General features: G+C 47.9%; 1 protein-coding gene across 1 annotated transcript in view; it reads right to left on the bottom strand.

Moving 5' to 3' along the window:
- LOC117310570 (polyprenol dehydrogenase-like) overlaps positions 1-17,646 on the bottom strand; it is a 192,986-nt gene that overhangs the window by 145,376 nt on the left and 29,964 nt on the right. The window contains exons 2-3 of the mRNA XM_033850271.2: positions 14,333-14,440; positions 7,272-7,340 (exon numbers count right to left, since the gene is read on the bottom strand). Coding sequence (XP_033706162.1) covers positions 7,272-7,340; positions 14,333-14,440 — 177 coding nt within the window. The remainder of the gene's footprint in view (positions 1-7,271; positions 7,341-14,332; positions 14,441-17,646) is intronic.

Below are 17,646 nucleotides of genomic sequence, written 5' to 3'. Positions count from 1 at the left end.
TAAGTGTGTATAGACGAGCTAAGGAAACTAGGCAGACAATCGCCTCCCTCATGGAAGTCACCTTGACGGCGCTTCCAAAGGTTAACATTAATCATTCCCGAGCCTGAGAAATGAAGAGCCCTTCACAGGAAGAACACGGTGTGAGCAGTAATAACATTAAATGTTCACAAAGGGCTGTGCTGCGCCTTCGTCCCTTCAGAAAAGACACGATGACCTTCTAAACTTCCTTTTTTTTTTCTTTGTTAATAGAATTGACTCGCCGAATGCCATTTTTTTTTAATTGCAGTAGAGTTGATTTACAATGTTGTGTTGGTTTCACAGCAAAGCAATTCAGTTACACGTACACATGCATCTATTCCTTTTCAAATTCTTTTCCCATGATAGGTTATTACGAGATATTCAGTAGAGCTCCCTGTGCTCTACAGTGGGTCCTTGTTGGTTATCTATCTTATATATAGTAGTGTGTATATGTTAATCCCCAACTCCTAATTTATCCCGCCTCCCTTTCCCCTTTGGTAACCATACGTTTGTTTTCTATGTCTGTGAGTCTGTTTCTGTTTTGTAAATAAGTTCATTTACATCATATTTCAGATTCCACATATAAGTGGTATCGTATGATATATGTCTGTCTCTGTCTGGCTTACTTCACTTTGTATGATCATCTCTAGGTCCATCCAAGTTGCTGCCAATGGCATGATTTCTTTCTTTTTTATGGCTGAGTAGTATTCCACTGTATATATGTGCCACATCTTCTTTATCCATTCATCTGTTGATGGACAGTTAGGTTGCTTCCATGTCTTGGCTATTGTATATAAATAGTGCTACAATGAACATTGGGGCGCATGTATCTTTTCAACTTATGGTTTTCTCCAGGCATTGTTAAACCTTCTAATTGCCCACAGGAAATCATCTGTCTGTATGAACACCTGTCTAGTGTCTGTCTATCCAGGCATGCCTGCTCACTGTCTACCTCAGGACACCAAGTTAAAGATGAAAGGGGGACATTCCACAGAATTCCTGGCCAGCACTCTGCAAAACTGTCAAGGTCATCAAAAAACAAAAAACACGGAGAGTCTAAAACATGATCACAGCCAAGAGGAGCCTAAAGAGATGGGACAACTAGATATTACCGTAGCATCCTGTGTGGGATCCTGGGATGGAAGAAAGGCATTAGGTAAAAACTAAGGAAATTCGGAAAAAACATAAGGTCTTTAGTCAGGGATCATAGACCAATAAGGTGCTTTCACTGTGAGACACGAACTTAACACAAGATATTAAGGATGGAGAGAACTATAGACATAGGGTATGTGGGGACTCGGGAACCTTCACAGCTCTTCTGTAATCTAGAACTGTTCCAAAATTAAAAGTCCATTTTTTTCAAAATCCACTTATTAAATCATTCACCATCACGTCACAACTGTCAGAGAGGCTGTCATCAAAAAGACCACAAATAACAAATGCTGGAGAGGGCGTGGAGAAGAGGGAGCCCTCCTGCACTGTGGCTGGGAATGTAAGTTGGTGCAGCCACTCTGGAGAACAGGATGGAGGGTCCTTAAAAGTAAAAAGAGAGCTACCATATGACCCAGCCATCCCACTCCTGGGCATATACCCAGAGAAAACCATAATTCGAAAAGATACACGCACCCCAACGTTCATAACAGCACCGTTTACGCCAGCCAAGACACAGAAGCCACTTAAGTGTCCACAGACAGATGAATGGAGAAAGAAGATGTGGTGCATATATACACAGTGGGATACTGCTCAGCCATAAAAGAGAATGAAATCCTGCCATTGGCAGCAACATGGATGGACTTGGAGGGCACGATGCTAAATGAAGGAACTCAGACAGAGACAAATAGTCTATGATCTCACTTATATGTGGAATCTAAAAAATACAGCAAGCTAGTGAATATAACAAAAAAGAAGCAGACTCACAGATACAGAGGACAAACGAGTGGTTACCAGTGGGGAGAGGGAAGGGGGGAGGGGCAGGATAGGGGGAGGGGATTAAGAGGCACCAACTACTAGGTATAAAATAAATAAGTGACAAGGTTATGTTGTAGAACACAGGGAATATAGCCAATATTTTTCCATAACTATAAACGGAGTATAACCTTTACAGTTGTGAATCACTATACTGTACACATGAAATATACAACACTGTACATCAACTGTACTTCAATTAAAAAAAATGAAAGGGGGAAAGAAAAGGATGCCTGTAGGAAACAGGAAACTGTCAATAAGGGCCATTTTAAGTTAAATCAAAAAGACAGGAGAAAACCATAATTTGAAAAGATACATGCACCCCAGTGTTCATAGCAACACTATTTACAATAGGCAGGACATGGAAGCAAACTAAGCGTCCATCAATAGATGAATGGATAAAGAAGATGTGGTACATGTATACAATGGAATACTACTCAGCCATAAAAAAGAACGAAATAATGTTATTTGCAGTGGCATGGATGGGCCTGGAGATTATCATACTAAGTGAAGTAAGTCAGACAGAGAAAGACAAATATTATATGATATCGCTTGCATGTGGAATCTAAAAAATGGTACAAATGAACTTATTTACAAAACAGAAATAGAGTCACAGACGTAGGAAACAAACTTATGGTTACCATGGGAGAGAGGGGGGAAGGGATAAATTAGGAGATTGGGATTGACATATACACACTACTCTATATAATACAGACAACCAACGAGGACCTACTGAACAGCCCAGGGAACTCTACTCAGTATCTCATAATACCCTATATGGGAAAAGAATCTGAAAAGGAATATATGTATAAAACTGAATCACGGTGCTGTATACCTGAAACTAACATGATATTGTAAATCAACTATACTTCAATAAAAAATGATACAGGGACTTCCGTGGTGGCCCAGTGGTAAAGAATCCACCTTACAACGCAGGGGACGCAGGTTCGATCCCTGGTCAGGGGAACTAAGACCCCACATGCTGCGGGGCAACTAAGCCAGCACGCCGCAACTACTGAGCTCGCACGCCTCAACTAGAGAGCCCGCGTGCCACAAACTACAGAGCCCACACGCCACAACTAGAGAGAAGCCCGCGCGCCACAACGAAGAGCCTGCATGCTGCAACTCAGACCCGACGCAGCCAAAAAAAAATAAATAAGTAATCAATAAATCTTTTTAAAAAATGATACAAATGAACTTATTAACAAAACAGAGTCACAGACATGGAAAACAAACTTACGGTTACCAAAGGGGAAAGGTGGCGGGGGGGGATAAATTAGGAGTCTGGGGTTAACACAGACACACTACTGTATACAAAATACATAACTAATAAGGACCTACTGTAGAGCACAGAGAACTCTGCTCGATATTCTGTCATAACCGAGAAAGGAGAACAATCTGAAAAGGAATCTATGTACATGTATAACTGAATCACCGTGCTGTACACCTGAAACTAACACGATATACTTTAATTTAAAAGATTTTTTAAAAGAATAACGTTAAGAAAGGTGTAAAATTGTCCAGGAAGACACTGCTGACCGTGGAAAAGTGTGGAACAGTGACACAAAGCAAGGGATGCCTTTCTCCTTTTAAAAACAAAGAACAGACACCACATTTCCTAGGATTTGGGACTAGGGAATTCCCTCGTGGGTTGCGTGTGTCACTGTGAAATGGGCAAAGCAAAGTTTACCTGCCTGGAGTCCTTTTAAAAGTATTTAAATTATCTGTTTCCATTTGGGTTCATTTGAACGTTGTTATGCCGTTTTGCTGTTTCTTTTTGTGGGGTTCGGGTTTTTACTGGTATTTGGGGGTGGGTTTTCTTTTTTTTTTTTTTTGTAAATTAGCAAGACTATTTGCTCCAAATAAGAGAGCTTGCATCAGCACATAATTACTCAAGAACAATAAAGGTTTTGGTACCATGGATACATGGTGATAAGGTATGAAAAGTCTCTTCCCTGGAAATCTCTAGGTTGAGAAATGATGGATTCCTGAGACCATACTCGCGAATATATCGTTCCGAAAGCCAAACACTGATAGGCAGGTCTCCTCCCATCCCAGCCCCAAACATGACCTCAACTGACTGTGATGTCAAAGGCACATGGTACAGCACAGAAAGCAATCAACGAAGAACTAAGAAGAAAGGGTCAGTACAGAGATGAGGGGGGAGGTAGGCTACAGAGAAATTCGGCATTTAGAAATAATCGTGTTAGGGAACTCTACTCAATACTCTGTAATGACCTATACAGGAAAAGAACCTGAAAAAGAACAGATACATGTATCATGTATAACGGAGTCACTTTGCTGTACAGAAGAAGCTAACACAACACTGTAAAGCAACTCTACCCCAATAAAAATTTCCAAAAGAAATAATTGTGTTCTCGACAGTCATCTGCTAGTCTCAGGCTATCTGCTGATTCGCTCCAAAAAAAAAAGAGAAGAATCCAGAGAATCATGGAAGAGCCATAAGCGAGGAACAGGTGGGGCTCCCCCTGGCCAAGTGGGAAGCCGGGGGATGTGGGGACAAGACCCTCAGAGGCTGCAGCAGGGCAGCTAGTCTGGACAGAAGCACCTCTGCAGGGCTGTGGGTTCCACTCCTGAGAGCATCCCGACCCAGACTGGGTCCGGCCGAGTCTGCAGGGAGCTAAACCAAGAGGAAGGGTGAGGGCCGACCGACAGCCACCGATGCACAGGGAGACCCAGTGTCCCCACCGGCCCTGCCCTTGCACAGTGGGTCCCCGGCACAGGGAGTGCCCCTCTTCCCCCGGGACTGGCTGGACCTTGGCTTGGGGGAATCCCGAGGCTGGATGCGAATTCAGCAACGACAGTTCGAGGACCACCACCAAACCACCCTCCTCCGGCCAGGTCTCAGCATCTCCCACCTGTCCCATGGACCCCTCCAGGCGTGCACGGGCTGCGGTGTCCACGGACCGACTTCCAAGTGCCAGGCTTCTCGTGTAAAATACGGACAGCGCTGCCTTCATGTCTGGTTCAACGCGCAAGAGGAATTTTAAAAGGTGCGTGTGCGTGTGTCATCAAGGGTTCACTCCCTCACTGGACCAGCTCCCGTGGGAGTGGCCACGCTCACCCTGGCTCAGACCATATCCCTGCTGCAGACCTCAGGGGTCACTCAGCTTGTGTCCAGACACCTCCCCGGCCCCCATGTCCCCTCCCAGGCCAGGGGGAACCTGAGCTTCCCTGAGCGCTGCCAGCTTCTGGGCAAGGGCAGCTCCAAGCAACACAAGGACCAGCGCAGGGCTGCTACCCACCAAGGACGCCCAGCCTCGCCCTTTCCATAAACACGGATGCCCGGGGGGGGGGGGCTGCCAGCAAGTGGGGTGCAGGCAGGCTGGGGTTTGGGGCTTGTGCAGACCCCTGGGCTCTCTCTGCTGTCGGTGTGCACCTGACTGACTGTCCACCCCGACGGCTACTTCTCCCAGATGCAAACTTCATGGATCTACCTGGTGTCACTTGCTAGAAATGAAGACACAGGAGCAGACACAGCCGAGGCTCTGTCACCAGCCTTGACCAGAGGGACGCTGACATCACCGTCCTGGGTGATCAGGAATCACCGCCCTGCCCAGCGCATGCCCTGGGGGCCTCCCCTCCAGCACAGAGCTGCTGCGGAGGCGTTTTCCCTTTAATCCGTGAGCTTTCTGCACAAACCGTGAGTCGAAGCGTACAAAGCTGATGCCACCAGGAAACTGTCTAAAGATGTTCTAGAACGTTCTTTCCTCCCATCAATCAGGGCTGCGGATTACAGCTCTGTCAGAACACATGAAGCTCTTACACGTTTTACGGAAGCTCACGTAGCCCCAGATGAACCTCGGCACCTTGACTGGTTAGGGCTGTAACACGAGCGAGTTTGGGTGAATTGTTTTTTCATCCTTTCCAGAGGTTTTTCAGGTCATGAAAAGAAGCCCACGCTTTGGCGGTTCCCACGAGGCTCCTCTTTTGGTCTGGAAATTATGGTTTCTGCGGTCACGACAGCAGCGATTCTTAAACTTGAGGGGGGCAGGGGGATTCCCGGGGAGGGCGTGGGAAAATGCAGGTTCCCGGCCCCGCCTGCAGAAGTTTCCGTGCTCAGGGCTGAAAATCAGCACTTCTAACCACCTGCCCCGGTTATGCTACTGCTAGAGGCCCGGGAAATACACGCTGGGTGGAAACCAAGGCGTTGGAGAGAGAGGCCCCCTGAGCCACTGCAAACTAGGGACGGGGTAGGAAACTACCCCATGTGACACGATCAGCTGTCGCAACAGTGGACCACTTCTGCCCCGGGGCAGGCGAGGGATAGAAGCAGCGCCTCTGTCTGCAGGAGCTGCCTGGTGTTGCAGGAGAGCTGCGGAAGCCCCTCTGTGTTCTGTCTCGAGATCAAAGGCATCCTAGTAGATGCCTAATGAGAACCTGCCGTACAGCACAGGGAACTCCACTTCATGGTACAGTAGAAACTGACGCAACATTGTAAAACAACTCTATCCCCATTAAAAAAAAAAAAAGGGGGGAGGAAAGGAAAAGGATGAAAGACATCCTGCCACGAGGGCAGGGGAGACACTGGGAATGTCAGCACGCCCCAGCCTTGGGCAGAGGGCCGGACGGTCAACCTGGAACACCCACAAGTGGGAGTCTTGACACAAAGGGACAGATACGGCTTTACCCGTCCGGCCGGGGTTTTCATGTGTCTCTCGGGAATCGCCATCTGCCCACAGACGGGAATCCTCAGCTTCTGGGTGATGCTTGAAACACCCTGGCTCTGACGGCCAAGAAAGTGACCTGCGTGTGCTTTTTTTGAACATAAGGCACCAGGCTTGGGCTCAGAAAGCACCGGAGAGCGTTGGTATCAGGAAAGATGTGAGGGCCGTGTGTGTATCCCCCGGGTTCAATAGGCAGAGGGGGCCCCGGGGGTGCACGACGGGGCAGCGCCGATCCCCGTGAGACCCGGCAGGTGCACCTTCCCTTCAAGAACCCGAGAAAAGTAGGTGTACCTGCCGGAGGGTGCCTCCAACGGTTCCTGAGTGAACACGGGCCTCAGAGGGCCCTGGAGATCGACAGGGAATGAAAAAGGGCCCCAGTTTCACAAGGAACGCCCTCCCCAGCAGGTGCCGCGGTGGCAGCGTGCTTGCTGCCACCTTCCACGCCCCAAGGAGGACAAAAGCCCCCCCAGAGAAAAGCCCAAGAATCAGAGACACCGCTGCCCAGAGCCACGTCCACCATCCGGGTCCCTGAGCCCACGCCAGGGCCTGTAGCCCCCAGACCAAGCAGCAGAGCCATCTGTCCACCGGGCAGTAGAGTACCTTTGTCATTGAGGGTTTCCTCTCTTATCTTTCTCACAGCTTCTTCCGCTTTGCCTTCGTTATTTCCGCCTACAAGGAAAAGAAAAGATACAATTCAGGGTAAGGAAGCTACCCCATGTGAAACCATGTTTTCTTGAGACAGTAAACACAGCCCTACAACAGGCTAAGTGTCTCCTTCCGTCCTGGCATTGAATTTGGCCATCGGAGCAACTGTAGCGGATTCAGCGTATCCACTGAAGATGCATTTTCTTTAGGTGGATTGGTCAAAAGGATGCCTTTCTGGGACATCTTACTTTTCAGTAATTCCAAGAACACGAAGCACCTAGTGGCATCGGGACCACGGGGACACCAAGAGCATATGAGCGTGAAACTGTCAGCAGAAATGTCAGACTAGACCTAGATCTTTGGAGAGACTTTTGGTCCAGGCGACCGCTCTGTTCACAGTGGCTTGAGCCATAAAAACCATCACGGGGGACTTCCCGGGAGGTCCCGTGGTTAGGACTCTGCGCTTTCACTGCCGAGGGTCTGGGTTCCATCCCTGGTCGGGGAACTAAGATCCCGCAAGCCGCGTGGCACGGCCAAAAAAAAAAATTAATTAAAAAAAAAAAAAAACCATCGCGGGACATTCCCACCATGAGCTCGAGATGTCTCCTCCCGTTACCCGTGACTCCGTAAAATCAGCGGGTGCGATGCTGGGAACGTTCGCTTAGAAGGGTGGCAATGGGTCTTTTGTGAAGGATGAGGGTGTCCCAGTTGAAATTTGGGGCGAAAGAAAGTGAATGAGGTTTCTTTAATGCCTGAGGAGGTGAAACTGTGTTGACCGTGAGGGTAGAGCCTGGAGGGCAGGCGGGCTGTTCTTCCCTACGTCTGTGCGCAGACAGCCCTCACTTTAAGGGGGTCCTGATGTATCTGCTGCTCGGGGTGGGGAGAGGCCAGGCCAGCCTGCTTCCCGGCAGCATCCCTGATTAAGGAGCCGGCCTCAAGCAGCGCCTCTCACCTTGTGCAGAAGCCACACCTGAAACTCCCTGGGGGCTGCGTCACAGGAGACCTCCAACAGGGAGGCCAGAGCTGGCACCTGTGAACACGGGGCTGGGCATGGAGCCCTGACGCCCAGAGAACCAACAGGGGGCAAGAGGACACCGCTGAGGGGCCTGGGAGGGGCAGGTCCCGCCCACATCACCCTCCCACCTGCAGCCACAGCCCCTCCTGGGAAGATGCTGGTTCTCTGGGGTCAAAGCCTACTGAGATCTCCGTGAAAGTACACGACCAAGCAATCCTTTTATCATGCATTTCTGCACGCTGTTTACGTACCCGTGGTCTCACTTACACACTCTAAGAGTATTCCCTACTATTTTCCTCTGTGTTATGTGCTCTGTGTCACTGCCAAGTGTCCCCAAATGAACCTAGGCAATGCCCTTTCCAAAACAAAACAACAAAAAAGATGTTTACAGCAACGGGTGTATTTGTAACAAACACATAAGAGAGGAGAAGTGGTGAACCCAGGGGGAATGAGAAATACCCCCTGCTGAAGATAAACGTGGCAAAGGACATCTCTGCGGGCGAACGAAAAGGAATATAGAAGCTGTCACCGCCTCGGAGAAGTTCAGAGCTGCAGACATCAAGAAGATGCAGCCGCAGAAGTCCTCTGCACCTCCAGCTCCTCAAAGAAATAAACATTATGCAGTTATGACGTGGTTTTGCTGGGAGAGCCTTCCTGCACTGCGGGAGTGCAGGGACAGGGTGGCAAAGAAGCATGTCTTCCATCCCTAAATGTGCCGGGCATCAAAGACCAAAAAAAACCCACAAAGAATCCATGGGGTGCAGACACGTATGAGCTTGTTTCTGAAACTTGTGCAATTTTTAAACATTAAAACACCATCTGCTGCTGGGCTACCCTCCAGCCTGAGACCATCTTGACATCAAGGGCTGGCGTAGCAGAAGCTCAAATGAAGTCAGAAAGACATAAGTGTCCAGAGGAAGAAAGAAAGCTGAGGGTGGGCTGGGGAGAAGCGATGGAACTGCAGGACACACTGGCCACGGCCAGCAGCGTCCCCCGGTGGGCAGCTCACTGCGTGCTCACGCCATCAGGATATGACATCGGCTCTAGGCGGGATCTAAACAGAACTGACACGTATGAACTTATTTACAAAACGGAATCAGACTCACAGACTTAGAGAACGAACTTGTGGTTACCAGGGGGGAGGGATAAATTTGGAGTTTGGGATTGACTTATACACGCTGCTAGATATAAAACAGATAACCAACAAGGACCTACTGTAGAGCACGGCGAACTCTACTCAGTACTCTGTAATGACCTCTATGGGAAAAGAATCTGAAAAACAGTGGATATATGTACACGTATCACTGATTCACTCTGCCGTACACCTGAAACTGACACAACACTGTAAATCAACTATGCTCCGACAGAAGACAGAAATTTAAAAACTTAAAAAGAAATCAAAGAAAAAAATATTCAGGCACTCAGGGCTGGATTGTGTGGGAGGGATGGAGAGGCACTTTGGGGGCAAAGGTCATCTTCAGCAGCTGCCTCTTACGGGCTGGATATGGGATGCTCGACCCTACACAGCTGCCAGTGCTGCCCATATATCTCCGGAGTGCTGGCTGCGTACCCGGAAACACTCCGCCACGACAGCAGCAGGGCTCAGACGCGGTGGGTCCGCCTTCCGTTCAGCCTTCGTGCAGCAGGGGTTAGGTTTTATAGGCGCTGCAGTGCAAGGCGTCAGGGGCACCAAGTCGAGTGGGAAGGACAATCTCTCACATCCAGGTCCGCTCCCTGAAGACAGCACCCTAGCCACCAGATCGTAAAGATCTGCGAGAAGCAACACAACTGTCGTGGCGGAGTGGACCCAAATTAGGGCCAGCACACTACGGACCTGGGGCCAGATCTGGCCCATCGCTTAGACAGCCATGTCCTTTAAGTACTGGCCATTGCTGATTTCCTGCTGTAAGGGCAGAGCTGATGAGCATGAGAGACCTATGATAATATTTACCATCCAGCCTATAGCAGAAAAAAACGTACCAACCCCTGGTCTAGACCTTAGATGACCGCTTATTAAGAATTATGAATAAAGAGGGCTCTTCCACCAAAACGGTATTTTGAAACAGTAGGAACTAAGGTACTGTGAACAGATGGGAACCTGAATAATTCATGCATTCTTAGCAGCACTAATGGGCTGGACTCGGACCCAGACTATCACTTCAATTCTTCAGCAAGTAATTGATTATTCTGTAAATATTCATGGCCTCGGGACTGAGAGTGCGGAATTGATGAAACCCATCTCTTAATCTGTGTTTAACAGAAAAATGCATTCTGCCCAATGATAATGTTTCATTAAGTAACCTTGTCTCCAGCTGTCACATAAGAAGAAAAACTGTCCCTCTCAGGATATGTTCAACTATCCCCTCAAAGACACACAGAGGCGGTAAGACTCCCTATGTGACTGGATTGACAGGGAGGGTCAGAACTGTGTCCGTCGGGGAGAGCTCAATCAGGGACATCAGAACATTAGTGGGAAAGGAGACACAGGTGGGTGAGGACGTGCTGTCTACTCTCTGTTTAACTCGAGAAAAGTAGAAATTTGGTGCTGACGGATACCATACCTGAGGCTCAAGAAACATCCCCTAAAGGAGGTGATACCAGTCAGGGCTCCAGTCCTCAAACGCTTGGGTACCCAGGCTTGCTCACATATGCTCGGTGCCCGTGTCCCAGGCTTGCTCACATATGCTCAGTGCCCGTGTCTGCAGTACTTACTCATCACCCAGCTAGACCTCATCCTGACCTTCCCTCTAGATCTCCTCGTGACCTAACCCTCTAGACTTCCTCAGGAGCTAAAACCACCACACTGAGGCAAAAAGCACAGAAATGGGGCTCTTTTTACTTCTCTGTCTTCCAACATCACCTAGTTTCACCAGGAATGAAGAAGATGAAGGTGCCTGCAGTGGAGGGATCACAGGGGCAGAGACACCCAGCACTGGATGCCAGCCTCCCGTCTTTGCTCAGACTAGAAAGCTCCTCCTGGATTGCTCCGCCAGCATCTTCCCACCACTAGCCCAGGCCCAGCCGGTCCTCAGAGGGGATGCAGGGCTCTTCCTTTACAAGAGCTGACATCACTTTGACCGAGTCTTCCGAATATCGGCAGAAATCCAAGACATGGAAGGCTCGTCATATCTCTAATGAGACCACAGAGGCTGCCCCTCCAAGGAAAGTCAACAAATCAGGGGGCTAGAGCCCATCACCACCTCACAGTCGCCCTGCAGTCTTGAGATCTGCTCCCACCTTCTGCTCCCACATCCTACCTCCTTGATATCCTCAGGCCCCAGAGAGACATAAAGAGTTCACAGAGGTGCTCAAGTTGATAAAGGAGCCTCAGATATACATTCTCAGATGCATCCCCTCTCCCACAAGACCTCCTGGTCTGCAAGCAACCCATCTTCATCTAAGGGGAGTGACGGATAGTGATAAAATAAAGTTGGTAATTTCAAGTTCAGAAACTTTTAATATGTCCACATCTATCAAGAGAATAGGACCTACCCGGGGGGGAAAGGCAGGGAGCTGGGATGAACTGGGAGATTGGGATGGACATATATACACTATTGATACTATGTATAAAATAGATCACTGATGAGAACCTACTGTATAGTACAGGAAACTCTACTCAGTGCTCTGTGGTGACCTAAATGAGAAGGAAATCCAAAAACAGGGGGTAGGTGTATGTGCATAGCTGATTCACTTTGCTCTACGGCAGAAACTAACACAACAGTGGAAAGCAACTATATTCCAATGAATTAAAAAAAAAGACTTATTGAAAGAGGGGGAAAAAAAAGAAAAAGAAAATACACACACACAAGAGAAAACAGAGAATGGGACTTAGCCGTATTCCTGATGAAAAGAACCCCTCCATGGAGACAAAGAACAGTGAAGTAGACCAAGAAGGGACCTACTGCTCCCAAAGCAAGACAAATGTGGGCCATTCCACAGACCCCATCATACATGAGAGACAGATGGTTATGGGAAAAAGGGAATCACCATAAGAAACTGCAGTCTTTGAAAAGAGAGTGGAACATGGGACAGGCCACGAAATGGAAGAAATTTTAATGGTGCAGTCAGGTTTTGCAAAAGCAAAAAAAAAGTTCCAATGTAAGGGCGTGAGGGAAGAGTTGTGTGTGCCCAGGTAAGCCCCGCCCCTCCAAGAGCAGAGGGCTACACTGGACCCCTGGGGATGTCCCACGTGGGACTCAGGGCATCTGTGAGTTCCGATGGGGAAGAATGGACATCATCACCGTCCATTCGGCCTCCAAGGGAACGTGGACGAGACAAAGAGGACAGGATGGACAGGATCTATGGCTTGGCCACCAATGGAAGCCCCATTCTCCTATCAGGGTTCAGTTCTTGAAGATGTCTTGAAATAAGGTTTAAGATCCTCATAGCAGGACTTCCCTGGTGGCGCAGTGGTTAAGACTCCACGCTCCCAATGCAGGGGGCCCGGGTTCGATCCCCGGTCAGGGAACTAGATCCCACATGCATGCCGCAACGAAGGAGCCCACCTGCTGCAACGAAGGAGCCTGCGTGCCGCAACTAAGACCCAGCGCAACCAAAGAAAAAAAAAAAGATCCTCATAGCTCCAAATCGGAGGGGTTACTAAACTCACAGAAGATCCCATGATTTGTTGTATAAAGACGTAACGTGTATAATTATGTGGCAATATTTTTCCTTATATACTTTTCTACCTGCATTCCAATACAACTGGTCGATACTACGATGGATTTCAGTTTGTGCGCTGAGGCCTCACTAGATGTGAAGGGACTCAGGGACCAGAAAAGGGGGAATCTGGCTGTGGATGGAGCTTACGGACAGACCCACAAAGGAGAGAGATTCACGTGTGTTTAAATCCACAGCCCCAAGTGCTGTGTCTGAGCTGTAATCATCCTTCAACACACGATGGAGGAAAAACAAGAGAAAGGAAGACATGAATCGATAATGAATGAATGAAGGGCCATGGTTAATATTTTAGACAGACTGAAGTGAAAGCAATCCCTAACACCTAAAACCAGACCTGCAGTTCGATTTTCATAAAAACGGACACCTTAAAGGGATTGACTGAATCCAGATGATGTCGGGAGAAGCATGATAAATATTACGGCCTTTTTTCAAAGCTCATCTCCCCATATCCTTTTGTCCAGCTGATTTAAACGTCTACCTCCAGCTGAATGGGAAGGTTCACATATGTAAAATTAGCTCACTTGAACCGTCTTCACTTTTCTAGCAGAAGAAAGTCCCTTCGTTTTCAAAGAGGATTTAGGGACCAAAATAAGCCATTAGAAAGTTTCAGAAAGAAGAAGGGAAACACGGAGTTTCGGTTCAGAATCTGAAATGCAGAAGCTGTTCAGGTTGTTGGGAGCTGAATCATGACATCGCAACGTCGTATGTTGAACCCTGACCCCCAGGACCTCAGAGTGTGGTCGTATTTGGACATGGGGTCTTTAAAGAGGGGATGAAGCTAAAATGAGGTCCACCCACTAGGGTGGGCCCTGATCCCATAGGACTGGTGTCCTTATAAGAAGAGGAGATCAGGACACAGACACACACAGAGGGACGACCCTGGGAGGACACAGGGAGAAGACGGCCGTCTACACGGCAAGGAGAGAGGCCTCAGCAGGAACCAGCCCTGCCCACACCTGGATCTCAGATTCCAGCCTCCAGGACTGGGACAGGAAAAACGTTTGCTGTTTACTCCACCCAGTTTGTCCTATGATTTGTTAGGAGAGGTCTGGCAAACTAACTCACAGTTATTGTTGTTTACTGCAGTGAATCACACAGGGAAAAAAATATATGATCCACATCACAGCAGAACCTTGACTCCCGTCCAAAAAAAAAGCACAACACAATTTCCTGTCTCTTTCAGTTTCCGAGTATTCACCCTTACGCCTTCTGCCCTTGTTGGATCTGGAAGCCCATCAATATTTCCATACACGTAGGAGCAAGCAGCTGCGTATCTCCCGCTCGCTCTAAGATACGAGGAGTTGTGGAAGTGAATCATCACCTATGATGACGTGCATGCCCAGTCTGGCCAGATGCTTCGCTGTCGCATATCCAATGCCATCAGTCCCGCCGGTCACTATAGCAACACGCTCGAGTTGTCGGGGGAAAACTGCAGGAGAAAAGAAAAAGAAACCGAGGTAAAGGTTTAGCGGCAGAGCACACACTGATGAGAATGAAGTCGCAGAAGAGGGCGTGAGGCCAACGGGAGCTGCGGTTGGATATTTGTGGGTTTGCTCTTCTGAATATTCCTACAGGCTCGGGACGCACGAGTCCCATACAGTGCAGTTGCCCTGAATGAGGACAGCCTGGTAAAGCCACCTGATAAATCCTTGCTCGGTCCCCGACGATACCTTTGCGGGAATTAACGCCGCCAAAATGATCTGCAGAGAGCTCCAGAGAGCGTCTATCGTTGACGGCTGTGGGCGAGAGTCCTGGGTTAATCCTCTCGGACCATGTTGGTTGTGCTGTAAAGTGTAGGTTTTACACTCGTATGCATTTTCTCAAATGTAGTTAGGAAACTGCTTGTTACGGAGGGACGGCCCACTGTTTTCTACAAAGTCTGAAGACCACATGAGAATACAGAGTATCTCATAAAAACGGAGAACATGATGACTCCTTTAACCATGTACCTTTGCATGAACCTACACATATGCAAAACATATGAGAATATACGTCTATGTGATGGTGTAAGATTGACTGTTTCTACTCACACACAGAGAGAACAGACTCGTGGTGGCCCATGGGGCAGGGATTGGGGGAGGGATGGATTGGGAGTTTGGGGTTAGCAGATACAAACTATTATATATAGAATGCATAAACAACAAGTCCTACTGTGGAGCACAGGGAACTATATTCAATATCCTGGGATAAACCATCATGGAAAAGAATATGGAAAAGAATGCATATGTATGTATAACGGAATCACTTTGTTGTAGAACGGAAATAAACACGTTGTAAATCAACTATACGTCAATAAAATAAATAAACTTTACTGTGTCTAAATAAAATCTTAAACTACCCGAAGTGTCAATAACATGTTATTATACAAGATGAAATAATGCTTTACTAAAGGTCAGACTTCTCTTTTCGACTCCATTTTACAATTGTACTGTGCAGTGTGTGACCAAAATGAAAAGGGTGTATATGGTGATGTAAAAATAAAAAAGAAGAAAGAGAGAGAGAGGGAGGGAGGGAGGAAGGAAGGATAACGTGTAGGTTTTATTATTCTTCAAGTATGGGGTGAGGCCAACAGGTCAGGAGACGATCGATATTGAAAAGACGGATGACCACTCACAGTTCCCAAGAGGAGGGGGCGCAACACACCATGCAGGGTTACACGGGGAAGCACCAGGGTCGGTCAGGAGGCAGAGGGAAAGGGGGAACCCAGATGAGAGCCCTGCAGGAAGGAACAGGTGAGCAGGGTTAGGAGGGGCTGGTGTGAATAATTTCATCAGGTCCTGGCTGCGGGGACTGTCCTTGTTGTCTGGTACCTGCCCTGGGGGGGCATGAGGGCAGGTGGATGGTGGCCCCGAGTATGGGAGCCCCTTAGAGCAGGGGGTGGGGTGTGCATCTGCATGTATTTGAGAAGCACGTTTACAGCTCAGTTATTTGCTATCCGTAGGAACTGGCTAGTCCTAGGAGCTAAAGCTCCTATAGGACCAAGGTGGCAAAGATGAATTCTGTATTTTCCCTGTCTCCTTTATTTCACTTTTTTTACACGTTTTTTATTGAAGTAGAGTTGCTATACAATATTTTATAAGTTTCAGGTGTACAACATAGTGATTCACAATATCTTAAGGTTCTACCCCATTTATAGTTATTATTAAATATTGGCTGTATTCCCTGTGCTCTACAATATATCCTTGTAGCTCTTTTTTTTTTTGACCGTGCCACACAGCATGCGGGATCTTAGTTCCCTGACCAGGGATGGAACCCATGCACCCTGCAGTGGAAGTGTGGAGTCTTATCCACTGGATGGCCAGGGAAGTCCCAGTAGCTTACTTATTTCATACACAGCAGTTTGTATCTCTTAATCCCCTACCCCTATCTCTCCCTTCCCCACTTGCCTCCCCCACTGGTAATCACTAGTTTGTTGTCTAGAAAAGATAAACTTTTTTTTTTCCTCTGCGGCACATGGGATCTTCCCGGACCGGGGCACGAACCTGTGTCCCCTGCATCGGCAGGCAGACTCTCCACCACTGTGCCACCAGGGAAGCCCGAGAAGATAAACTTTTTAATAAATGGTGTGGGGACATCTCAAAAGACCTCTGAAAACAGAGGAAATGAGATCCATACCTCCCAGGACACATCAAAATGAACTCCAAGAGGAAAAAAGCTAAACAATGAAAATATTCAAAGAAAGCAGGGACAAATTTATTCTCAACCTCAGAGTAGGAAATGCCTTCCTAATTCTAACTCGATATTGAGAAGAATAAATAGACCAATTTCACTCCTAAAAAAAGTGTACACAGTTTAAAAAAAAAAAACCAAAAACACCATAAGGACTTGCCTGGCAGTCCAGTGGTTAAGAGTCCACGCTCCCAATGCAGGGGGCGCGGGTTCCATCCCTGTCTGGGAACTAAGACCCCACAAGCCACGAGGCGTGGCCAAAAAGAAAGAAAGAGAAAAAAAATCCTACCAAAAAATTAAAATTAAAACAACACCATAAGCAAAGTCACATTCAAAGGGCTATTTTCCGAGTATGTAAAGAGTTCTTAAGAATCAAGAAGAAGAGAAAAAAAAAAACTCTACAGAGAAGAAGGGCAAAAGCATGTGTTGATATAAAAACATACTGAGGGCTTCCCTGGTGGCACGGTGGTTGGGAGTTCGCCTGCCGATGCAGGGGACACGGGTTCGTGCCCCGGTCCGGGAGGATCCCACATGCCGTGGAGCGGCTGGTCTCGTGAGCCATGGCCGCTGAGCCTGTGCGTCCGGAGCCTGTGCTCCGCAATGGGAGGGGCCACGGCAGTGAGAGGCCCGCGGACCACAAAAAAAAGCATACTGAAATGGCCCTTAAAAACACATGCCCAAGTTTACACCTAATAAGAGAAATGTTAATAGTTAACGAAAACTGCTAGATACCATGACACCCATCAGGTTGGCGAAGTTCAAAGACTTCAACAGACTCATTTCTCTCACCTACAGCGTGGGTAGGAGTGCAAAACAGCACAGTCCCCATTGGGGGCAATTGGGTAATATCTAGTGCAATTACATGTGCTTCTATCGTTTGATCTCGAAAAATCACTTCTAGGAATCTGCCATGGAGAGACAAGGCCGGTTGCCAACGTAAAGCCAAGGTTCCTCAGGGCAGCACCT

This window comes from Tursiops truncatus, chromosome Y (genome assembly GCF_011762595.2).
Source record: "Tursiops truncatus isolate mTurTru1 chromosome Y, mTurTru1.mat.Y, whole genome shotgun sequence".
NCBI classification, from domain to species: domain Eukaryota; kingdom Metazoa; phylum Chordata; class Mammalia; order Artiodactyla; family Delphinidae; genus Tursiops; species Tursiops truncatus.
This window is presented reverse-complemented; position numbering and strand designations above follow the sequence as displayed.